At 23.7% G+C, this 24,666-nt stretch overlaps 8 protein-coding genes across 8 annotated transcripts; 5 read left to right on the plus strand and 3 right to left on the minus strand. All coding sequences in view use genetic code 6, as the record gives it.

The window, feature by feature from the left end:
- Nucleotides 1–507: 507 nt before the first annotated feature.
- TTHERM_00784650 (cation diffusion facilitator family transporter containing protein) lies at nucleotides 508–1,737 on the minus strand (the record flags this gene model as incomplete). Its single annotated transcript, XM_001011523.1, has 1 exon — nucleotides 508–1,737. One exon carries the CDS (start codon nucleotides 1,735–1,737, stop codon nucleotides 508–510), a length of 1,230 nt encoding a protein of 409 aa, XP_001011523.1.
- Nucleotides 1,738–3,882: 2,145 nt separating this feature from the next.
- On the plus strand, nucleotides 3,883–5,681 carry TTHERM_00784640 (transmembrane protein, putative; the record flags this gene model as incomplete). The annotated part of the gene is made up of 2 exons (XM_001011522.3): nucleotides 3,883–4,615; nucleotides 4,834–5,681. 2 exons carry the CDS (start codon nucleotides 3,883–3,885, stop codon nucleotides 5,679–5,681), a joined length of 1,581 nt encoding a protein of 526 aa, XP_001011522.1.
- Nucleotides 5,682–6,540: 859 nt separating this feature from the next.
- Nucleotides 6,541–7,140, plus strand: TTHERM_00784630 (flagellar associated protein; the record flags this gene model as incomplete). The annotated part of the gene is made up of 1 exon (XM_001011521.3): nucleotides 6,541–7,140. One exon carries the CDS (start codon nucleotides 6,541–6,543, stop codon nucleotides 7,138–7,140), a length of 600 nt encoding a protein of 199 aa, XP_001011521.1.
- A 3,414-nt stretch (nucleotides 7,141–10,554) lies between these two features.
- Nucleotides 10,555–11,200, plus strand: TTHERM_000784619 (hypothetical protein; the record flags this gene model as incomplete). Its single annotated transcript, XM_012796528.1, has 2 exons — nucleotides 10,555–10,634; nucleotides 10,681–11,200. The coding sequence occupies 2 exons, from the start codon at nucleotides 10,555–10,557 to the stop codon at nucleotides 11,198–11,200; spliced, it is 600 nt and encodes a 199-aa protein (XP_012651982.1).
- Nucleotides 11,201–12,284: 1,084 nt separating this feature from the next.
- TTHERM_00784620 (general transcription factor IIB) lies at nucleotides 12,285–14,894 on the plus strand (the record flags this gene model as incomplete). Its single annotated transcript, XM_001011520.3, has 1 exon — nucleotides 12,285–14,894. The coding sequence occupies one exon, from the start codon at nucleotides 12,285–12,287 to the stop codon at nucleotides 14,892–14,894; it is 2,610 nt and encodes an 869-aa protein (XP_001011520.3).
- Nucleotides 14,895–17,002: 2,108 nt separating this feature from the next.
- TTHERM_00784600 (kinesin motor catalytic domain protein) lies at nucleotides 17,003–22,241 on the minus strand (the record flags this gene model as incomplete). The annotated part of the gene is made up of 14 exons (XM_001011518.2): nucleotides 22,127–22,241; nucleotides 21,820–22,057; nucleotides 21,594–21,686; nucleotides 21,282–21,477; nucleotides 20,693–21,148; nucleotides 20,075–20,485; nucleotides 18,925–19,988; nucleotides 18,732–18,836; nucleotides 18,144–18,669; nucleotides 17,867–17,980; nucleotides 17,690–17,794; nucleotides 17,309–17,509; nucleotides 17,135–17,248; nucleotides 17,003–17,074 (listed from the first exon to the last, which is right to left on the minus strand). The coding sequence occupies exons 1-14, from the start codon at nucleotides 22,161–22,163 to the stop codon at nucleotides 17,003–17,005; spliced, it is 3,732 nt and encodes a 1,243-aa protein (XP_001011518.2). The 5' UTR covers nucleotides 22,164–22,241.
- A 683-nt stretch (nucleotides 22,242–22,924) lies between these two features.
- TTHERM_00784590 (hypothetical protein) lies at nucleotides 22,925–23,128 on the plus strand (the record flags this gene model as incomplete). The annotated part of the gene is made up of 1 exon (XM_001011517.1): nucleotides 22,925–23,128. The coding sequence occupies one exon, from the start codon at nucleotides 22,925–22,927 to the stop codon at nucleotides 23,126–23,128; it is 204 nt and encodes a 67-aa protein (XP_001011517.1).
- A 488-nt stretch (nucleotides 23,129–23,616) lies between these two features.
- On the minus strand, nucleotides 23,617–23,951 carry TTHERM_000784569 (hypothetical protein; the record flags this gene model as incomplete). The annotated part of the gene is made up of 2 exons (XM_012796529.1): nucleotides 23,617–23,870; nucleotides 23,942–23,951. The coding sequence occupies 2 exons, from the start codon at nucleotides 23,949–23,951 to the stop codon at nucleotides 23,617–23,619; spliced, it is 264 nt and encodes an 87-aa protein (XP_012651983.1).
- Between the last annotated feature and the right edge of the window lie 715 nt (nucleotides 23,952–24,666).

Here is a 24,666-nt window from a genome sequence, read left to right on the forward strand (position 1 = left end):
TTTTTTTTTAAGTATTAAATTCTACATTAAAATATATTAGAGTTTCAGATAATTGAGTCTCATTACCCTTCAGTTAAAATTTTAATTAATAATTTAAATTAAAATAAATTATATTAATTATAGAAATAAAATCTTTAATTTTTATTCAAGTATTTACAGTTAATTTTATTTGTTTTTTATTATTATTTTTAAATAAAGAGCTAGGTTTCAAAAAATATTAATATTTATTAAAGATTTATTAATTTATTTGTTCATTTTTTCGTCAAATTTCAACTATGCTTTCTTATTTTCATATTTAAATCACATAAAAATTTTTAGAAAAAATATTATGAATGAATGAATTATATAGTAGATTTCTCTTATAAAAATATTTAAATTATAATTATCAGCAGTTTAGAATGAAAATAAATTAATAAATAAAAATATTATCTAGAACTGATTTTATTTAAACATATAAAAATGAACTTTTATTTTTAAGGATTTTTTTATTTATTTTTAAAAATTTTTTCAATATTCTGTCTTGCTTTCTTCGATCTGTATGCAAATACTATAAAACTTTTTAGATAATATAGTATGAATGGCTTAGTAGATCTCTTCTGAATTTGAGCTTTTTCTTATCTTAACAGTGACGTTGGCAACCAAGTAGCCAGCTGTCATACCCCAGAAATGTTGCTAAGGCACTTCAACAACTCCATTTATCGAAGTTATTTCCTATATCATTTATTTCACATTAATTTCATCATCTATTGGGAGAGCTTGAAGGAGAATTTTGAAGGTGATAACCAAAAGTTTTTTAGTGAAAATAATAGTAATTATCATAATTATTAAGGGAAGGAGTATAGCAGCTTCATGGAAATCTAAATTCATTAAGTAATGGCATGCAAGAGTACTAAAATTAAAGAGGAAGTCTATGAAAAAATGAAGGAATATGCTATGCATGTTTTCATAATGGCTTGTAAAATGTAGTTTGGAAGAATGAGGGTGGGCATTAAGAGGTTTAGGATGGGATTCATCTGTGAAGTGATGACTATTTTAAGATAAATAGCGATAGAACTTCTCATATTTGAAGGAGTAATTTTTGTATGTTGATTCGTTAACTCCCGAATAAGCATATTTTTACGTGGAAGCTCCAATATCTTAGAATTCTTCTAAAGGAGCAAATAAAGCGTATTCACTGAAAGAATAAATGCCAACTAAATTGAAAATTATTTTGACATAAAATATGATTAGAGGACCAGATTCATCCTCGTGTTGACTTGCTTCTGTATGAGCCTTCTCTCCGTCAGTTATATTTTAGGCAGCAGAGCTTGAGTGGTCTTCATCGTGAGTTAAATAGTGTAAACTACTGATAACTAAAAACAATGATGAGAGTATCAAAAAAATGCAATTGCTAAAAGCAGCAATAGTTTCGTATCTAGTGTATCCATAGGTATAATGCATGTTAGAATTTTTTTTAGCTTTCATAAGGGCATACATAGAAAAAATAAATGAAAATAAATGCAAGCAGTTATGGATGCCGTTTATTGTCATTTGAATGTTACTTTTTAATACTCCATTTAAAATAGATATAATAATAATAACAATTAAAGCAAATGTCAAATTTCCTAACTTTTTAGGTTCCTCAGACTCTCTGCTCCAACTTATATAATTAATCCATTTCTATAATCTTCCTATTTTCTATGGCCTTTCTTAAGTGATTCTATCAAAAACCGCTTAGTTTATATTAACAGAATGCATTTTATTTGAAGAAAAATTCAATATAAATCTTAATTTTTATCAAAAAACAAAAAAATAATGTATAGATATTAAATAGTTTTTAACTTTTGTATTAATAAATTAAATTACTCAAATTTTATTTTCTACTAATTAAGTTTTTTTTCATGTAAAAATGAAAAAAAAAATTATAATTAAAAAAAATTAATTAATTATTATTAATAATCTATTATTGTTTTTTATTTTGAAATTTAGATAGATAGATTAATTTATTATTCGCTCATTTTAATTAATAAGTCATTTTTAATTAAAAATGATTAATTTTATGAAAAATTCACTCATCATTTACTTTATTATAGTAAGATATATAGATAGATATATAAAATATGTTCATTTTGAGGTTCATGCAATTAAAAATTTATAATGATTAGTAGGATAGATAGATACAAGCTGTCCTCAATACTAATTAAAACTCTTCAATAAATTACATTATAACTTTTTAGCAATATAATTTTTTTTTGTCAACAATTATTGATCTATTTTATAGGAATTACTTAAAGGATTTAGTTTCTTTTTTTGTAAGATAATGGCAAATGTCTGAATTTCTACTTAACATTTTTTTCCCACAAATCAAAATTCATTGAGTTTACTAATTTTGTATTATTTTTTAAATTAGTAAGCAACCTATGTAAGCAAAGAATCAAATAAATATTTAATTTTCTATTAGCATTTAATCAATAAAATTAGATATTCATTCTTAAAAAAATATTTAAGTCAAAAAAAATATTTTTGTAATATATTTTCTCGTCACTAAATAATAATTTGAATGAAAAAATTCACTAATAAATTTAGAAATATTTAGATTTGACATATTAATAAATAAAATACACGAATGTAGACTTGATTTAAATAAAGTATTTATATATTGAAAAAGTTTTTGATTGATTTATATTTATTATTTCCTAATTAAAGGTTTCGATAAAGAATAGATAATAAAAATATGAAACCACTTTTTATTTAAGTATTGAAAATAGATTATAATAATACTAATTCAATTATAGAAGTCAAACAAATTCCAAAAGAAAATAGATAAAAAATAAAGTAGTACAAATAAACTGAGTTGAAACTGTTTTACAGAAAGTCCTTTGATTAATATCCTAATTTTATATATATTATTAAACAAAGTAATTGAACAATTTATTTTTAACTCTAATTAATTAAATATTTAATAGATGAACTAGATAGGATTCGAAATTCATTGATAGAAAAGTATTTGATATAGGATGATTATTTCTTTCATTATTTTGATATTGCTTTGAATTTACATTTGATGTTTCTCATCAGTATAAAAAATATTCTGTTAGTAAAAAATTAGTTTATTTGTTCTGCTAATAAAAATTTATACGATCTAGATTGATTGATTTATTTATTCTCTTTAGGTATATTTCATTTTCCAACCATTAAAATAAAAATGGTACTTTGACAGTTGTAAAATTATTTCTTTTTATCATTTAAAATTCAAAAAAATTAATTTTTCACATAATAAAGTATTATTCTTATTTTGCAAATTTACAAGTTATTTATTTTGATTAAAATTAGGTTTAAAAATAAGAAGATAATGAAAATTTTGTGTATGTATGTGTGATTTTGCTAACTCTTATCGAAATTCAAACGCCTGAAGAAAAAAAAATTAGAAAATAATTCATCTATCTAAATTTCCTCTCTATCACTAATCTTACAGTGATCTAATTATTAAATTATATTTATATCCAAATACCAAGCTTGATTCGATACTTTGTAACGAGCTTGTATTAATGTTTAGGATTTTTTCATTTTTAAAGACTAACATAACATAATAATATTCATTAGTTCTTATCCATCAATTTAAATATTCATAGATCTGGTTAATTTTATTTGAATTTTAATTATAATTAAGTGCAAGATTGATGATAAAAGATGAGTATTCTATCAAGATTTTGTAAGACCACTGAATGACTGATTGGCAAATTGAATGAAATTTAATTAATTTATATATAATAATAAATTAGATGAAAAAATCATGATAATAATATTAATTAATTAATTTATTAGATTGTATAGTTATTATAAAATACTCGACTTAAAAATAAACAATATAAATATTTCAACTTATTATATTTTACTTCAAAAATGAGGCAATATTAGCCAATTAATGAATAGTAATACGGATAATAATAGTAATAAACAGTTAAGGTTAATTCTGTTTAACCAATAATTATGTAACCTGTAGTAGCTTAACCAGTTTAAACCGTAATCGTACAATAGCCTGTATAAACTGTTGTTGTTTAATAACCAACTTAAACTGTTGTTGTTTAATAACCTCCATAGACTGTTGTTGTTTAAGATCCATACTATTAAAATGCACCACCTATGCAACAACCTTAGATGGTATATGCCTATCAGAACTAATAAGGCGCCATTCCTGTGTACAATGGCTAGGGCTAGCAATAAAATAACTAGGTTTATGTTTCCGAATATTAATAACAACAATAATATTAATAATAATAACAATATGGGGTTGGATATCCTAACTAATAATATCAATAACAATAAAATAATTATCCTTAACATTTCTAGAATTAAGCTAAATAGCCGGTAGTATACTAATAAAACAACTACCAATAGAACTAATATAAAAACAGAACGTATGCAGGTCCTGTTGTTGTTTATGTAGGAGGAGCTCCTGGATGTAATTTTTGCTCCTACAAAAAGCAAGACAGTCTTTGCAAAAAAATGTGTGATTGCCTTTTTTACTTAATATTGTCTCCTTTTTATTTGATTACTTACTGTTTAAAGGGTATTTTTGGTTTATGTTCAGACACATTTTTCAAAGAAAGCTGCGAACCTTGCTGTACATCTTTAGGTAAACTTTATTTTATTATCTTAATAAAACTTACTTATTTAGTTTTATTGTTACTTAAGTATTTTTTTAGGTAGAAAAGTAGCTATTACAGTTTTTATTTATTAATTAATTAAATAACTTAGAACCAATAAAAAAATAAAGAACTTGCTATTCAAATAATATTTACATTTTTTAAAATAATTAAATTATTTTTATTTCTTTATTTGTTTATTTATTAGGAAGTTTTTGCAGTAGCTGCTGTGGTAATATTGGTGGTTGGTGCAATTCTTTATCAAATGCTTGTGGACGTTTTTGTAATGGCTCCTCATTAGAATAATATGGAAACAAATCTATTGATTGTTGTGAAAGCTGCTTTTTAAGATGTGGTGATTTTTGCAGAGATTGCTGTGATTCTAACTTTATGAAAGGAGTAGGTGATGGATTAGAATCAGGTGTTTAGCATTCTTAAACTTTCTGTGGAAATTTATGCAGTCGTATTGGAGAATGTTGTATTAATACATGCACTACAGAAAATGTTGGAAAAGTTGGAGCCAATTTGAGTGCAGGAGGAGAAGTAGTAACAGGATTTTGTCATAAGTGCTGTATTGGATGTGGAGCTATCTTTACTTAGATGTGTACTTGTAGTAATGCTGAGAAGATAGGCGATTCTGTTTAATCTGGAGCTGAGTCTGTCTCAGGATGTTGTGTTTCTTGTTTCTCCTCTATCGGATCTATTTGCAAAGATTGCTGTAACATGAAAGTTGTTTCATAGATAGGAGAAGGAGTTTAAGATGGAGCATAAAAAGCTGCTGGTTGCTGTTCTAAGTTTTGCACTTGCTGTTGTAGTACTGCTTTATTATCTAAAATAGGAGATGAAGCCGAAAAATAGTTTGATGTAGTAATCGGCTGTTGTGGAGGTTGCTGCAATAAAATTGGTAGTATGTGCACTTGTCTGTGTTCTCAAAATGTAGTAGAAAAAGTTGGATAAGGTTCTGAAGTCATAGCTGAAAATATATAATCATGCTGTTGCTGTATTATTAAGACAGTTTAGTCAGCAGGTGGAGTAATTTATGATGCAATTAGATGAGCTAATTAGAATATATTAGCTGAATGAGCACTTGCTAAATTTCTTTAAAAATTTTAAACATTAATATATTTCTTAGGATATAAACCTATTTCTCAAATTAATTTAGTTTATTTTTCATTAAAATAATATAATAAGAAAAAATATATAAAATAATATAGATCAATTGTAAGTATTTTATTACATTTTGCTATAACCATTTTCTTATTGCAAAATGATATGTATTATCAATATATGAAAATTTTTCTTTTATGAATTCGTTTTAACAATCAATAAATCAATAAAGTAAAATTATTAAAATATAGTTAGATTTTTGAAAAAAAACAACATAAAATAAAAAAATTAAGTATTTAAATAAATATTGGAGAATATTGAATCATATTTTCAATGAGTGAGTAATTAATAATTATTTTAAGTGTAGATTTTTAGATTTATATTTGTAAATAGAATAACTTTCCTTTTAATTTAAAATTGAATATACTTTTAATATTTATTGTATGATTTTTATAAAAATAACTTAAAAAGTACACAAAGACAGCTTATTAAATGGAATTTTTGAAGTTGTTTAGATTTTTCTTTCAATATCTTCTAATAAATTAAAACTTTATCTTTTAAAATAAATTTATTTTAAATAGTTTGTTTATCTTAAATTATAATTTTTTTTTATTATTTATTTTACAACTCAAAAACAAGAAAAAAGGATAAATATTTATATATTATAATATCTAATATTATTTTTCAACTATTTATTAAGCAATTAATAATTATTTATTTATTTATTAATTAAAATTTTCAAAATTTAATAATAATTTTTAATCAGCAAATACAATTTTAAAATATCATTAATTAATTAGTTCATAATATGAAGAATTTAAGAATAGTAATTGATCCATTTTGCTTAAAGCAATTTGACCCTAATGTAAAGACTTCTACATATGTATGCTCTACTGTTGAGGAAATGCAAGAACATCTTAATAAAATTTATGATCCCTCTAAATTAGTTGATGGATATGCCCCTTTCTGCAAACATCTTTTCATTCCTAATTTTACTTAAACAAAGTTGTCAACATCAAAGATTACTCCAGAAAATGAGCATTTATTAAAAACAATTTATGAAGCTAGAACTGAAAAGGAACTGCCTGTTCTTAGAAGATACTTCCCTGTAGGATCTGTACCTTAAGAAGTAGCTTCTCATCTTGATATTATTTTATATTCAAAAGAATAAATCTAGTTAGAAAATGCAGCTATGGGCAATGTAGATCCTAATAAAGATATCGATTACCACTGGGGAGTTGTCAGTGTTAAACCCTAAAATTTAGATTATGAAATTCCTATGGATCCTATCACCATGATGAGAAATGCTTTAGGAAAGGAAGAAGGTGGGTCAGGAGTACCTTTGGACAGAAAGAAATATTTAGAATCAGTTGAATTTTGGTCTAAAAACGCAATAATTAAATAATGAAAAATAAATTTATGTTTTAATCTAAAAATAGATAGATATATATATATAGACTAGACGCTTTTTATATTTTAAATATTATTCTAAAAATTTGTGGATTTTTGTCAAAAATCTGTTTTGTGCATTAAATAAAGAAAACTGAATTTTAATTTCTCAAAATATTCATTGAAATTAAAATAATTTATCACTCAAAAGATTGATTCACTAAATTAAGGAAGTTTCAGTAAAATTAAGGTAGATGATTTCCATAATAAAATATAATAAAATCAGATATAAAATATTTATATGATTTAATAAATTAAATTTCTTTTAATAGATAGCAGTAAAACATCAAAAATTATTTTTATTTTTAATATTTTTACTCATAAAAATAAATTTTTAGCTTGTTATTAATAATTTATTAACTTTATAATTTAATTATTTAAACTCTTTTAAATAAAAAACAAAAACAATTGAAATAAATTTTATTAATTTCATTAAATTCTTTTTAGAATATAGTTTTAATATATTTTTTATAAATCTTTACCTTAAAATGTAGATTTATTTTTGATTTTTTCAAAAGGTTAAAGAAAATTATTAGCCAAGATATAATAAATTTTTGACTTTATTTGAACTAAGTTAAATTTTTTAAATACTAAACTTTTTAATGGTAAAGATAAAATATATTTGATAATAAAAATAAGTACATAATTAAAAGAAAATTCAATTCAATTTGTTAAAAAATATATAAAAAAATTCATTTCACTAAGTATGAGTGTATGTATGCATGTCTTTATTTTTTCAAATATATAAATTAAGTTAATAAAGATATTAAATAAACAAATTTAAATCTAATTTAATAAATATCTTGAGATATTTATTGATAATAATTATTTAGTTTAATTCTGTAATTTTCTTTTAAAAGTATTATAAAACTTTTTTTTTCGAAAAATAACTTTTAAAATATATCAAATAATTGATATTTTCCATAACAATTTTTCTAAAGTAAAAAATAGTATTTATATATTTAAATTGAAAAGTTAAAAATATTCCTGTTTGTTTGGTTTTAATTTTATAAATCTTATTTTTATTTTTAAGAATTATTCGAAATATCTTTACAAAATTTTAAAAATATTGTTTCAATTTAATTTTGTTATTTTCGATAAAAAATCTTATTAAAATGTTTATTTAAATTAAATCTACGTTAAAATTACTATTAGAATATGTGATAGGTTCAATCATTTCAAAAAAAAAAATATTTTAGAAATGAAATTTATAAATTAAAAATTTTCTAGTTTTTGAATATTTTATTCATCAGGTAGTTTACTTATTTAGAAAGATTTCAAAACTAATGACCAAACTTTTTTGTATTATAAAGGAAAAAGGATAAAATTATTTAAGGACAAGCTCTTGATGTTGTGAATTTCATAAGAAAGGTAGGGTTACACTTTTATTATCATTGATAAGAAAATCTTTTATATTAGGTATTATTTTTTGATTCATCTTAGTTTAATGAAGCAGTTGAAAAGATTTTATATTTTTAGAGAAATTTATAAAATTAGAAAAATGACTAAACTTAAAAAAGTACATGCTACTTTTGCACATATCTTGTTTCTTGCATAATCTAATCTTAATTCTACTGGACTTATTGGTCATTTAGCTAAATAAAAATACATATTTTAGGAGCTCAAAATTATAAATATCATTATTATAAAAGAAAATAAATATTTAATTTACTAAATTATGTCATTTTCTTTTAAAAGTTAAGTACATAAGCGTTCAAGTATTATAAAATAAGAAATTATTATTTGAATTTAACAACATTCCTCAAAAATTTGAATAGATTATTTTTCTTTTTAATTATATTTAATTCAATTAATCTAGAGGAGAACACATCGGTTAGGTCTTAAATCATGTAAGAATTTACTAACATATGACTTTAAGATATTAAAAAATTTAATTAGTCATTTAGGACTAACTAGTTTGAAAACAAGCAAGGCTTTTATAATAAAATTCTTTTATTATGAAATTTAATTTTATATTCTTTACTAATAAGTTTTTATTAAAAATAGATGAACAGTTTGTTCTTTCTTTTTAGTGACCTCGCTTTTGGGATTTCTGTCTTTTTACTCTAAGATTGATAGAAATCGTTTGTAATCAATTTGTTTTATTCTTTCACATTTAACTATTTAGATATTAGTTATACCGAGATTTTCCAGCACTGACAGACTAAAATTTAATATTAAAAAACAAGAAAATTTTTATGTCACCAGCTAATTGTTTTTTGTAATAAACCAACAGTATCTGAACAGAGGTGTTTTAAAAAATAATTTAGTTATCATGTTTGAAGAAGTAAATAAAATTTAAATGAAATGAAGATAATATACCACTTTGTTTCTTTTAAAAATTTCTTTTATAAAAGTCGAAACAAGTAGTAAAAAATCAGACATAAGTTTCTAACAGAATTTTTCTAATCTTAAAACTAAATGAGGGCATTTTAAATTTCTAATAAGAAAAAGCAATAAGTAAAAATTTGGTAAAATTAAGATCCACTTTATATATCTTTATACACATTACAAATCTAATTTTTTACATCAAAATTTATTCTCTATAATTTTATATTTTCACATCTGTTTGTTTAATCATAAAAATAAAGTAAAAATCCTCCAAAATTTGAATAAGTGCAACATAATCTGTTATAAAATATCTCAGATTAGATTAGAATACTTCATGATTTTATATAAAAAAGAAAGCAAGTATTTTGGAAATATTTAAGTTGAGGGTTTTAGCCTTTATTTTTTGTAGGTTATTTATTAGATTTTCTGTATGATTAAGTTATAAGATAATATTTTGATCAAGTATTAATTTATTGATTTTGTATTCGTTTTAAAAAAATATGTAAAAGAATTTTGCAATTCCTTTATTATAAATTTACATCTTTAATAATTGTAAAAGATTATTCTTTCTTAAAGGAAGGATTTGATTAACAAATATTAAATTTTGTAAATCAGAAACATATTTATATTTAGATTACAAAAAACTATATTTGATATATTAAATTATGGTATTATCATCCCCTGATGTGTGTCATCAGGTTGTTGACCAGAAAAAATATCTTTTTTTAAAGTTATGCTTTTTTTATGAAAAAATTTCACTTATTTTAGAAATTAGTCTTAAATTTATATTAGAAAGAATGTCATCCTTGTTTTTTTATTTTTACAACTCGTTTTAGATGAAATTTATCTACAAAACTTTTTAAAAAGTATCTTATTTATTTATAAATCAAGTACTTATAAAGTAATTATAGAAGTATTTGAAATCCCTAAACCATCAATTAAAAAAAATTTTTATCTATTTGTATGAATCTTGTCTAACTAACTTGGTTAAAAATTTGATTATTGTTTTAGAAAATTCAAAAAAATCCAAAATCATGTTTTAATGAAATATTTCATAAATTGTCTTTTTGTAAAAGTAATTCTTCTTTAATCAGGGAGTAATAACAAAAAAATTAACTGTTAGTGATTTGCTACCTTTATTAAATTATTTGCTTAGATTTTTACAAAGTACAAGAACTGAAATAAAATTAATTTGTCCTAACGCCCAGCAAGATATTCAATTCAATTAATTAATTAGCTATTTATTTAGCTTGAGATTGTAAAAGAAAGCTAAAAGTAATAGAAATTAATAGAAAATTGAATATATTTAAATCAAAAGGAAGGAGGACTTTATTCAGAAAATAACTTTGAATCAGCAGGAAGGTAAGATAGATGTAAAAAAGCTAAATGTAATTCTAAAACAGTCTAAGAGAGATAGATGTGAAAAATAAAAATTAAAAATTTCTGAAGGGCACTCAACTTATACTATGAAAACAAATAGAAAAGAAAAAAAGCAAGAGGTTGATATTTATAAAAGAATTTTCAAATTAACTAGATCTTCATATAAAAGATTCTATTGTATATTTTGTTTAAAGCTATAAATTATAAGAAAAACATTGGAATATATATTTTATCAAAAAGGTAAGGTAAGGTCTTCTCATAATTAAAAATTAACATACACAAGTTTTATTCTTACGTATTATGCATGAGCTGCTTTAGAAAAAGCTGATATTATTATTTCTTTTATATTATGACAGATTATTTTAAATTAGTTATTTCCCAGTAAAAAAGACATGCATGTCTAACTTTGAGTTCTCCATGTTGCATATAATTTCAAGTCTCACTGAGAACCTTAAAAATTCCAAATACCAATTTATAACTTCCAAACTTCTCACTCTTTGGTAGAATTATACTTGTTGCATTTTTCATTACAAAATACATGCATTAATATTAATTTAAAACTAAATTTCTAAATATAAAGATACAATTTTGCTTTTTTATCTATAGATTCAAATTTATTCTTATAAAAATACCAAAGAACTTACTTTGCATTTTTATTTTTAAATCCCTATCTAAACAATCAAAGTCAAATTTTACAAATTCGTTTTTCTGTTCTATAATCGCAACAATTCTGATTGAAATGATTGATAGAAAGATAGGTGCACAGCCGACATAGAAACTTGATCAAATTTATTCTTATCGATTTGTAAAAATATGATATAATACGAAAATAAATAAATAAATAAATAATTAGTATTCATTCATGGGGTAGAGTATTCAATTTGATCAAAAATTAAAGAAAGCATATAAAAAAAGCAAGTTAACTAAAATTGAGAAAGAAATAAGTAGTAATTAAATTTTTTTCTTACCCATTATAATAATTCAAATTAATACAAATTTATATGCTGATTTACAAAAGAAATAGAAGAAAACAAGAAGACTTTATTAGTATCCTTAAATATCTAATTAATTAATTAATAATAACTCATGTATTCTTTCTTTTGCATAAAAAATTGTTTGTCTGCTCCCTAATTAATCTAGCTATTCTTTTTTCTTTCTACACAATTAATTCACAAAAAAGAAAGGTTCAAATCAATATTTTAAAATAGTAATTTAATCAAAAAAAAAAAAAGTAAAAACCTGAATTAAAAACAAAAAAAAAGCAAAAGCTTTTTCCAGTTCTATTTTTAATTAAAACACACACACACAGTCTCTCTACATACCTACCTACTAATTTAATTAACAAGCAATTTTACGCTTAGAAACAAAACAAAACTTAATATTATTTAATAAATGGATTACTATCAATACTAATTACTGCTCTAGTCATAGTAGTAATAAAAATCTCAACAACAACAACTACCTCAAAATCAGCTCAACTCTATCTCGCATTTGATTGGAAGTCATTAAATTCCTCTCTAATAACCTCAAATGTAAGCTGCTCCTTCTTCTAATATGTTTGCTTTACATTAACAAAATTTACTTTAAAACTAAACTAATTTTAAAGACAACTAATTTTTGGGATAACCTTCAGTAAATGATTTTAACATGATTATGCAATAAAAGTCTTAACCCTTTATCGCTAACAATGATTCTACTTAACATGTTTAAAGTTTCCCTAATTCCTCCGCATTGCCTAACAGCTTGAACGGCTGCGCTGATATCAGCTAGCAAGTTTTTTTTTAAAAGGCTATCTAAAATTAGTACATCAATAATATTCAATAAAATCGCGAAGACATTATTCGCAATTACATTAATATTATCTCCAGTAATAAAAATCGTAATCCTAGCAATGATAATCGAAATCGAAATCCAAGTAATGAAAATAGAAATCGAAATTATAGCAATGAAAATAGAAATTAAAATGAAATTTTAAATGCGTTACCTTCAGCTTAAATCAATAACTTATTGTAATAATAAAATTCTTCTACTGCATAAAATTAATACAGTGCTCCTTAACAATTATCAGCTGCTATCTAAAATTAAAAATAACAGTTGCTAGTTTAACAATAAGTTCAACAACAATAGCCCTAGTAAAATAATTGGATTTAAAACAATACTTTGAGCTAAAGTATTCCTCTCCAATAGTAGCATCGACATTCGAATCATCATATGCATCATCATCATTAATAGTAATAGATGAATATAGGCATTAACATGAATGAATTACCTGTAGCTATGTAAAATCAAGCTAATTTTGATAAAAAGATTGCTCTCTAAACCAATTTTAATTTATCTGATCAATAAAAGATGAATAGTAACATTAATTCTGATCCTTTGATTGATTCATTCGATTAAGAGAATAATAGACTTTAACAACAAATTACTGGTTTGACCAGCAAATTATTGTAGTTAAATCAGAGCTAAGCTGAAATCTTAGCTCTCAACAACTACTAGGGAAATAAGGGAATTATTGAATACTTAGAATCTTAAATTTTACTCCTGACTTCTCAAAAAAAGTAAATCTTAGAATAAATTGAAAGTCTTTAAACCCTCAAACTTGCTTATAGCAATTTCAGAAAAGTATGTCCTGATGGAAGTGCTGCTCAATTTATGAGTCTTTCTAAAGAAACTCAATTACTTTTCCTCAACTTAATTCCCAGCTCAAATAATTCCTTAGCTTCAGCACCTGTTTTGTAGTAAGCTCAAATACCTATGCCTAAAATAGAACACACTCCTGTTCAACTATAATTCTCCACTGAAGCACAAAACTATTTGCAGGAAGGTTAATAGTAACTTAGCTAAGACGACTAAAAATCTACTTCTTCTAAAAATTCTAGCTCTTCCAATTAAAAGAAAAATCCTTTCAAGGTCATTCGCTCAAATGAAAACAGTGAGGATCCTGACATTGGTTATATTAGCCGTAAAAGAGAAACTCCTGTTCAGTCACCATCTCTTTCAAAGGCTATGAATTAGGTATAAGATGTAGAAAATAACAAATAACAAACTTCAGAAAGCAATCAAAAAGATGCTCCTTAAGCTGCTGTTTCTGAAAAGACTATATAGGAAAGCGCTTCAACTAAACCCCAATAAATTTAGGAGGATATTGTATAAAAGTAGAATGTTCAACAAATTGAAGCTGATAAAAAGAATGATGAATAAGAAGAAATAGAAATCAGAATTGATGAAGAAGAAGATGATGAAGAAAGAGAAGAGAATACTATTGATAACGAAAACACTACTCAAGCCTAGACTTCAACAATCACTTTGGCTTAAAAGCTCAGTGCTATGAATCCAGCTGAGAGTAAGAAATTCGAAAAGAGACGTGAAAAATTGGAAGAAAATGTAATCAAGATTCTTGAAAAATCTGAAGACGCTTGCTCTAAAATTAAGCCTATCGCTCTTGAACTCTGCTCAAAAATTGCAGTTGAAGGCGACGTACTCAAAAATAGACCTTATGAAGCTATTTCTGCTGCAGTAATAGTTCACGCTTCCCGATTAGTCGCTAATCCCATCACCGTAAAGAAAATGGCTAAGATTACTGAATCTAAGGAAAAGATTATCAATCGCGTCTTCATGTACCTAAAGAAGAACGTAGAAGGCTTCAATAACAAAATGCCTCAACCTGAAGTTTTCATTAAGAACATTTGCGATAAGATGAAATTAAGTGAACCCATTTCCAAAACTGCATTCTTCCTTCATTAATAATCAGATAACCTCGGTCTTGTTAAAGGATAGCATGCTGCTACTGTCGCTGCTTGTATTGTGAAGTTAGCTGCCTGTTTGAATAATATGGAAATGACTGTCAAGTAGATTTGTGAAGCTTCTAACGTGTGCCAAATCTCATTAAGACAGCTTTATAGAACCATATATCCCCACAGATTTGAATTAATTGGCGATCATAAAATAAATGACATCGATTTTAAGAAAATCTTGAACTCACCCTAAATGAATTTAGATTGAAACAGAATGAAAAATAGTAATGAAAGGACGGACATTTATGATTTGATATAAGACAGATGATTTATTATTATTTTAGAAAGGATGATCAGAATGTTGAAAAGATAATACGCAATCAAAAAACATTAATAATTTCAAATATTGGAAAGACTTGTTCCAGAAAAAATCTTTATTAGTAATCATTAATAAAAGTCCTTTCATCTCCATCTATTCAAAGAAAAGAAAAACGAACAATAAGAATCTCAAATAAATCTTTAACAAAGATTGAAATCCCTTAAGAATAAATGTAAAATACTAACTAACAAACAAACAAACTATTTATCTAACTAATCAACCAATGAACTAAATAACTAACTAACTAAATAAGCAATATACTGTTTTTCCTTTCTTTGAGTAACATTTATGGATATTTTTTTCATCCTTAAATTGTTTTAATTTAAAGTATATATTATAATTTATAAAGTAAGTAGTGATCGACGGGCATTAAAAATGACCATTGAAAACTTCTATTATTTTTATACATTTAAATTGATTAATATAAATTCTATAAATCACTATTATTTATTTCTTTATTTTAATAATATTATATAAATGTACATTCGTTTACTTCTCTTACTTCTTCAAATAATCATTCATTCATTCATTTATCTATTTGTTATTTTTTTATTCAATCATTAATTTAATCTTTTTTTACTCTTTTATTAAACTTGATTGTGCTTTTTCTTTTATTAATTATCTTTCTTTTTTACTTCTTCACACTACTTAGAATTCAATTAAAATTTTGAATTATTATCTTACACTTCCTATTTCAAAATTTTACACTTTGCTCTGAATAAATTTTTTAAATTAGTCAATAAATAGTTATTTACGTGCTTTTTTAACAAAATAAGATCTTTCATGGAAAATAAGATACTCATTGACTTCATAATTTTTGAAAGCTGTCCACTCATTTAAACTCATATTTAATTTCAAAAACTCTAATAAATATATCTGAATAAATGTTTTAAGTAAAATTTAATAACAAAGTCAGAGCATACATAATTAAAGTATCTCATTCTCAATCATTCTAAAAATTTTGATTGAATAATTTTTTGAAGTATTCCATTTTTTTAAATTAAATTTTCTAATATAAAATATATTGAATAATTATTAAAAAAACTGAAACAAATCAAGTAAATTAAAGAGGAAAATTTGTTGTAAAAAAATTAATTATATTTTTTTATAATCATCCCTACTAAAATAATAAAATATTACTATTATTCTACAAAAATTAAAATATTTTTCTCATATTTATATTTTAATTATATCCCATAAATTAACTCTTATTAAATTTAATCCATATGTTAATTTTACTTTTATAAAATTAGCATACTTCTAATTTACAAATTGTGTTAAGTGTAAATTTATCCGTGCAGAAGTGCAAAATATTATTTTTAAAATATTTATAGCAAATTATAATACATATCTAATTAAAAAACATATAAACATTATTTTTATATTTTAAAAACACTTTAAGCTCTATAAAATTTGAATTACCTTCTATTAATAATTAACCAAAACAATTATTTTATCAATTGAAAATGTAAAAAATAATAAAAGGTTTGAGTGAGTAACTCAATTTGAAGTCTCTCAATATTTATAAATTAAATTTATTTATATTTTTTAACAATAAGTTTAATATGTTAAATAGAAATAAAGATATGATCAAACATTTGAAAATTAAAGATAAATTTTAAAGCCTTACTGATTTACTCTTTCGTTTCATATTTCTTTTTGAATTAACGAATTTGTAAAAATAAGAATTTAAATTTGTGATAAAAATTCTAGAATAAATTAATAATACGGAAATAAATTTTAATTCTAGTTTGTTGATGATTGCAAATAATGAGAAATAAAAATTGAACTAGTAAAACTTATAATCTTAAAACAAAATTTATATATAACAATTTATTTAAAGCTTATTTATATTAATTAACAATAACAATAATTTCAAAACTTTTCCTCAAAATGCTAATTATTTATTTTCTTTAAAATTTACATGCTCATCAAAAAATATTTATTCATATTCATTTTTCTGTTTGTAAGTTTATTTATCAGCATATATTAATGAATCAATTTTCATATTTTTATACTGTGGAATTGTGTTTATGACTTTTAATCATTTGTTAAATTTCATCAAGAATCTATTTTAATAAGAATAAAGCTTAATATTTAAATTTAAAATGAGTTTAGTGAAATTTTACTCTTAATTTATTCTTTTGAGTTTATTCAACTTTAGTTTGTCTTTCACGTTCACGAGCTTAGGCTTAAACTTCTATAGATCTTTCAGTCATGTAATCTTTTACACGATTTTCTAGCTATATTAATAAAATATTAAGATTAAAAAGCAATTCAATTAAATCTTGTTTATTTTTTACTTCTTTTAAATGAGATTGTAGATTTTTATTTGAGTGTTTAGCCTTTAAGTATTTTTCTTTATACTTTTCAACTTATTCTTCTAAGTTTTGAAGGAGTTTCTTGTTGTCAATTTCCTTTCTCTTAAATTCATTGTTTTCTTCCTTGCAGGCTGTGAATTCCTGAACAACTTGGTCTAATCTTATTTCAAAAGTGCTAAGTTCCTTTTTTTTAGAAATAAATTGATATTATTAAATATAACACATAAAAGTATTAAAAGTTAAATTTAAATTTAATGGAAATGTTAAATAATAAAATAATTAATATCATTTTTTCATATTTAGAAAAGTTTAATGAGAAAAAATTAATAAAAAATTATAATAAATTGAATTTAAAATATTTACGATGTTTTACTATTCTTGTAACTAATCAATGTGTTAGTTAGCCTTTTATAATTGATCTTCTTTTTCATTAAGCTCAGATTGCAAACGGCTGCTTTGTTCTTTTAGCTTTTGATGATCAGAAATCATATAAGAAATAAAATTAAATTCTTTACATTAATATTTCTTTTATTTTTATACCTCGTTGATAGTTTTAGCATCTCCCAACTGTGATGCCTCCAATTTTTCTACCCTACCCTCTAAAGAGGTAACTAAATTTTATAATCTTTCATTCTCCAAATAAGAGTTATTTTTCTATATTTTTTTTTAATTAATAAAAAGTTCATATAAAAGAAATTTCAATCGATTTTTTAGTAATCAAAAACTTTTTAAGCTCCATCAGGAAAATATATTTTGCATTTTATTTACTTATAGGTTTTATTTATATAAATTTAGATTCTTTTTTCTAAATATTTACCTCTTCAGTCAATTTGGCTATCTTATAAGTTTATTCGTCTTTTATTTCTTTTAATTCATTAAGGTACTTTTAAGTTTCTCTTAACTAGGCTTCCAAGTTGTCAGCTTGCTTTATTAGAAGCTAGTATTTACCTTCAATTTCTTGGTGTTTGTCCTCGTTATCAGCTAATTAAGCTTTTAAAAACTTTATCTTTTCTTTTTTCTTCAAGTTTTCTTAGTTTCTCTCCTCCATTAGCTTGGATTTTTCATCTTCAAATTTTTATTTGTGCTTTTAAATTTTTTATTCAAGAATTTGCACTTGTTCTTCAAGCTCCTCTTTCTTTCTTGTTAAAGCATGATTCTAATTTACTGTTTCATTCTTCTCAATAACTTCATTTTGATATTTTTAGTTGAGCTCTTAGTTCAACTATCTCATTTCCTGTAAGTTTTAGAAGACTTGTTTTTATTCTTATTCTCTCTAATCCATGTCATTTTTTAATTAATTAACTATTTCTGAAAGAGCAGTTGCCTTGTTTTGGTCTACTGACCTATTTTTATAAATATATTTTATTTTTAATATTTTATTTCTATTTTCTAAAAAATATTTTACTTGATTTCTTCATGCTCTTAAACAGTTCTTTAGTACTTTTCTATTTCGTGGTCATGTGATTTTTTCTAAAATGCAAGCTCTTCTTCTTTTCTTCTAAATTCCTCCCTATTTTTTTAGTATTTTGAGTGAGTTTGTTTATTCAGGATTATAATTTATTTTAAAATAAAATATTTATTTGTTTCTTAGTAATTACTTTATTTAATTGACTTTCTTCTTCTTCTTGAGTAGCTTCGATTTTAATTGTATATTTGATTCTCTGAGCTCCTCTTCCATCTGTAGCCATCCTTATTCCTTTATTTTGAATTCTTTAACTGTATCAACATTAAGAAGAATGTCCTCTTAAGCTTACCTAAGCTCATACTACAATCTATCGATTTCACCATCTTTGCTGTTTAGAATATCAGAAAGCTACTCGTATTTTTCGACATATTCCCTTAAACTTTGTTTTAAGTCTTTATTAAGTAGTTAGAGTTTTTATATTTTTGATTTTTCTATATTTTCTTTGATTTCAATTGTTTCTTTTAGTCTTTTTAAGCTTTTTCCTACATTTTTCTCTTTTTCTTCTGCATTAAGTAAGTCAAAATTAGGACTGAGTTCTCCAATATTGCTAGAAACTGCAACCTTGGATTTATTGATAGGAGGTTGGTCTAAAAATCCTGATGAATCTTGAGTACGATACATTTCTTGATTATTTTAGAGTTATTGATGAACATTGCTTATATCAGCTAATCTCTATTGAGGCGATTAGAGGATTTAGCTGTTTCTGATAATACTTTAAATAGGAGAGCGTTATCCTAGAGAAGGTTGAGTCTAAACTCTTTACAATTACTATGGATAGGGTTGATTTAATTGAGAGTGCTATTATTATCCTTAAGGATTGCTGAGACTATCAATCAGCTCCTTAGAGTGATTATATCTATCAAGAAGGCGCATGAAGTCTTTGTCTAATTTTTCTTCTTTATCTTTTAAAAACTCATAATCATTATATCTGTTTTCTTGAGAAGGAGAAAGGCGACCTACTTTTTCAGCATATCCTCCTTAACTTTATCTTCTATTGTGTTGGTTAACTCTAGAAAAGCTATTATTTAAATTTCCTTAAAAGAAATTTGTTTATGAGCCATTTAGCTTTCCTTGCCCTAAATTATTCACATGTCCTTAAGGAGGAGAACCACTAATTTATCTTTAATCGCTTAAGCTAGGATTAATAAGTCTTAACTATCTTTAGCACTTGGTTAGAAGAGTCTCGCAATAAGGAATCTGTTTCAATAATTATATTTTAAAATCTTTAATCTCATTTAATTTTAATTATATTCTAATTTATTTTTTAAAATAATTAATCTTACATCTCTGCTGTAGGGCTGTAACTCAATCTATCTCTAAAGATCGTTTAAAATGATTTCTTTTTAGCTAACCCATTCGTTTCTTTCTCTTTCAGGTAGTCTTCCAAATACACGTGATTGCTTACGAATATCCTCAAAAATATTTTCCAACTCATTAACAATAAACTCAATGTGAGAATTCTAAATATTTGATTTAGGAGCTGTGCTACTTTGATTAATAATATTGCTTTATCTTAAATTTGATTAAGAGAGCTGAGGTCTCAAAGTGTTTTCAATCAAGCTTGATTTTACAGAATTTGGTGAAACAGGAGGTCTGCTAGGAAGGAGTCTTTTTTAAGAATTGCTAGTAAAACTACTTCTAATTTCATTTCCATCATGAAGGCGTGAGCCCTAAGCACAAAGTCTTTATGTATACTGTTTAAAAATTATTTATTTAAAATCAAAAATAATAACAAAAATTAATTTAAAATCAAAAATAATAACAAAAAATTAATTTGTTTTTCTTAGTTTTTATTAAATTTAAATTAATTTTTGCTTAATGAATATTGATAATAATTTTAAAAGGTTTTAGTTCTTTAAAAATAATTTCATTGCTTATTAAAAAACGAAAGAAATGCTTACGTCTAATGAGAGAAGAGATTAAGCATACTAATTAGATGATGAAGAAACGCATGATATAAAGAAAGATTGAGTATTTTCATTAATTGTATCTCTAATGCATGAAGTTAATTTACACTTTTTATAAGCTCTAGTTTAATATGAAGTGTTTTAATTGATTTAATTAATGTATTGCTCGATAACCTCAAAATCATCTCCATTTATTTATTTATCTACTAAATCAATATCTGCAAGTCTTACTAAATTGAGTTTGAAATTTATTTATTCACTTTCAGAAACATTGAACTGGACAACAATATGACTTTTTTCATAAAGCTTTTTTTCATTCAAAAGCTAGCTAAGAGACTATATTTTCTTTAATGCATTCACGTATTTATTCTTAAATTCGCTCTTGTATTTGATTAAATGTCTTGACATACCTGCAATTCTAACATCATTTGGACTATACTCAATTACTTCCTTTTAAAATTTAAATTTTACAGCAATTAAAATATTGTTTGAAATAGTCTTAATATTATTTAAAATTTTATTGAGACATAAAGAGACAATTAAGTATTGCCTAAATTTTGTAAATTGCCAAGTTTTTTTTTACATAATAATCAGAATTCTCATTACTGAGAAGATCAAATATCTCATTATTGTATACTGAGAAAATAGACAAGAATAATTTGTATTAGGAATCCTATTCATTGGCAACATCTATTTTGGATAAAAGATCATCTACACATCTAAACATCAATCCTTTTTAGTGTTTATCTGCACCAGTGAGAGTATATGTTTTTCCGCATCTTTATATAGAAATAAAAAGTATTTTAGCAAATGAAAAAGCTAAGACTATTTTTATTTTTTGTTATTTTATGCTTTTATTTTAAAAATGCTGGCTCATATATTTTAAATAATCTACCTTGATGGACCATGTATCAAAATGGAAGTGTTTTATCCACTAACAACGTTTGAAACTGCTTCTTTAGCTGTCTTGCGATAGAAGATTTCTTAGCTTTATTTGATAAAATAGAAATTTAGATATGAAACTATTTATCTTTATAGTAATGAAAAAAGTTTCATAATAATATAAATTTCATCGCTTATCTTGCTTTGTTAATCTGATCAATTTAACGTTGCAAATTTACCTGGATTTTTGGCTAAACACATTATCAAAAAAGAAAACATCAGCCTTATCTTAAAATATTTCATTTAACTTTTCTAAACTTCTATCATTTTTGTAGCTATATTATATTTATCTTGATCTTTGAGGGGTTTTAGTGGCAACAACTGATCTACCATTTTCATCATCTCCTGAAAATATGCTTTGGTCACCATCTTATGTGGGTTTTACCCTAACAAACACTTAAACTCCTCCTCTTTTTTCTGCTTTTTCATAAATATTTAATTTAGCACTGCCTAATAAATTTTAAGAATTTTGAGTCAGTGAATTACCTTAACCAAGCTACTCTTAAGATTGAACTCTCTTCATTGAATTTATCTTTATCTATTTTTGTATGTAAATATGTATTTCAATAGATTTTTTTATTAAATTGAATTATTTAGATTCGTTTTACTTGATTAATAGGTGTTAACACTTTTATTTGTTTTTATTTCTAAAATATATTAGGATATGTATTCTTATTCATAATTTTGAATTTTATTGATCCACAGTTTTAAAAGTAATCAATCAATCATATATCTATTAATTAATAAAAATACATTCATTCATTCATACATATATATATATACAACTTTATTTAAGCATATATCCATTCGCCAGCCAAACATTTTTCATTCATTTTTTTCCATTTTATTTCTAAATTTCAAACAAGAAATTTTACTGTCTGCAACTGCAAAAATAAAAATTTGCTGAGCTTTTCAATAAATTTACATTATAATTTTATTTAAATAATAATTCTAACTCAAAAAAATTTTAATTAAATTATTTTTAATTCAAAATAAATTTTAAAATTATTAGTTTTTTTCTAATTTAAAATTATAATTATTAAAATTTTTAATTAATTTATTTGTTTTTTTTAAATTTTTTATTAAAAAATTCTAAATTAAATCAGATTCAAAATACAAACAAACTGTTAATAAAAAAGTTTTGAGTAAACCCATAAATTTAATTAAGCTTGAAAATATCACTTTATATGTCTATGAATGTATAGTCTTTTGCCAGGGCAGCAATGCCTGTGACTTCGGTGGCATATACAGTGTAGGAGAGAATAGTCAGGGTATGAGAGTTTGATGAGACAGTTTGCTAAGAGTGTGCCCGCTCCAAACAATGAGTTGCTATGGTGGTAACCTAGTAATAGGACTCCACCAGGGCATTAAAGAGCTGAGGAAACGCCTCAGGCTGGCAACAGAACAGGGAAAACTCGCCGCTTGTTGTGGTGGAAGGATAACATACTCATTAACTGTCAAGCTAATCGCTCTGCTATTCTAGTCTGACACTGCTTTTTATTTTTCTTGATCCAAGTTTTCTTTATAAATAAATTCATTTTTAATTATTGTGTTCAATATTGCAAAATATTCATTCTTTAATCTACTTTATTAAATTTTTAAAATGTTGGTTGAATGCTAAAAGCAGAAATTTTCTTTAAATTTTTTCTTAAAAAACAAGAAAAAATTGGAAAAGTTCTATTTGATTAAAAAAGATATTTTTAATTAATTAAAATTAAAAAAGCAGACACGTATTTGTTAAATTTAATTAAATTATTGTTTTAAAAGAAAAAGAAACACCTGTTCAATTAAAAATGAAAATTTGATTATTTCTATGTATCTATCATTGGTTGGTCAACTTAATAACTAATTTTTTTAAAACCCATAATTTGATTTAATCAAATATTTTTCGATTTAAATTATTGTGTTTTCATAGTCTTTTGCCAGGGCAGCAATGCCTGTGACTTAGGTGGCATATACAGTGTAGGGTAAAATAGTCAGGGTATGAGAGTTTGATGAGACAGTTTGCTAAGAGTGTGCCCGCTCCAAACAATGAGTTGCTATGGTGGTAACCTAGTAATAGGACTCCACCAGGGCATTAAAGAGCTGAGGAAACGCCTCAGGCTGGCAACAGAACAGGGAAAACTCGCCGCTTGTTGTGGTGGAAGGATAACATACTCATTAACTGTCAAGCTAATCGCTCTGCTATTCTGCTCAGACACTGCTTTTTATTTTTTTAGAGTTTCAAAGTCTATTATGGAAATTACAAGTCATTCATTTTTTAAAAATTATATTTTAAAAGGATTAACGAAAATAATTTACCATTTATCATTAGTAACTATTTATTAAATAATTTTTAAATGATTAAACTGGAACAAAAAAAATTAGTTTGTAATATGATAAATAATATAAACTTTTTATATGTAATTTACAACATTATTTTTATTATATATCTAATTAAATTAATTGCATAAGTAAATATTTTAATGTTTTTTTAAAGTAATAAAATAAATTATAAATTAAATTTATTAAAAAAATTAACTTTATTTAAATGAAAGATAGATAAAAAATCTATTCTAAATCTTAAATATGTTTAAAATAAATAAATAATTAAAAACATAATGAAAAGTATCTTTGATATTAAAACTAAATTCGTTATTTCAACAAAATAAAAAAACAACATTAGCCTTAATCAAAAATGTTCTACATAAAAATCACTAAAGATTATAAATATTCTTTTTTTATTTAACAGATATGTGTCTTTATAAATAATAATCATATTTTCTTGATAATAAAAAGAAATCAATTCATTCTTTTTTTAAATATGGATTTTCATAAGATTATAAGAATAAGATTTTTTGAATAATTTTTTTATGATTCTTCTTTGCAAATCTAACTAATACTTTTATTATTGATAGTGGTTTTTTATTTTTTTAAACTATATTTATTTATCAAATACTTATATAAAAAAAGCTTAACTTGTTTATTTATTAAAGTAGCAAATAAACTTGAACTTTATAAAGAATCTTTAAATCTAAATTTGAAAT

This window comes from Tetrahymena thermophila, assembly GCF_000189635.1.
Source record: "Tetrahymena thermophila SB210 genomic scaffold scf_8254719, whole genome shotgun sequence".
NCBI classification, from domain to species: Eukaryota; Ciliophora; class Oligohymenophorea; order Hymenostomatida; family Tetrahymenidae; genus Tetrahymena; species Tetrahymena thermophila.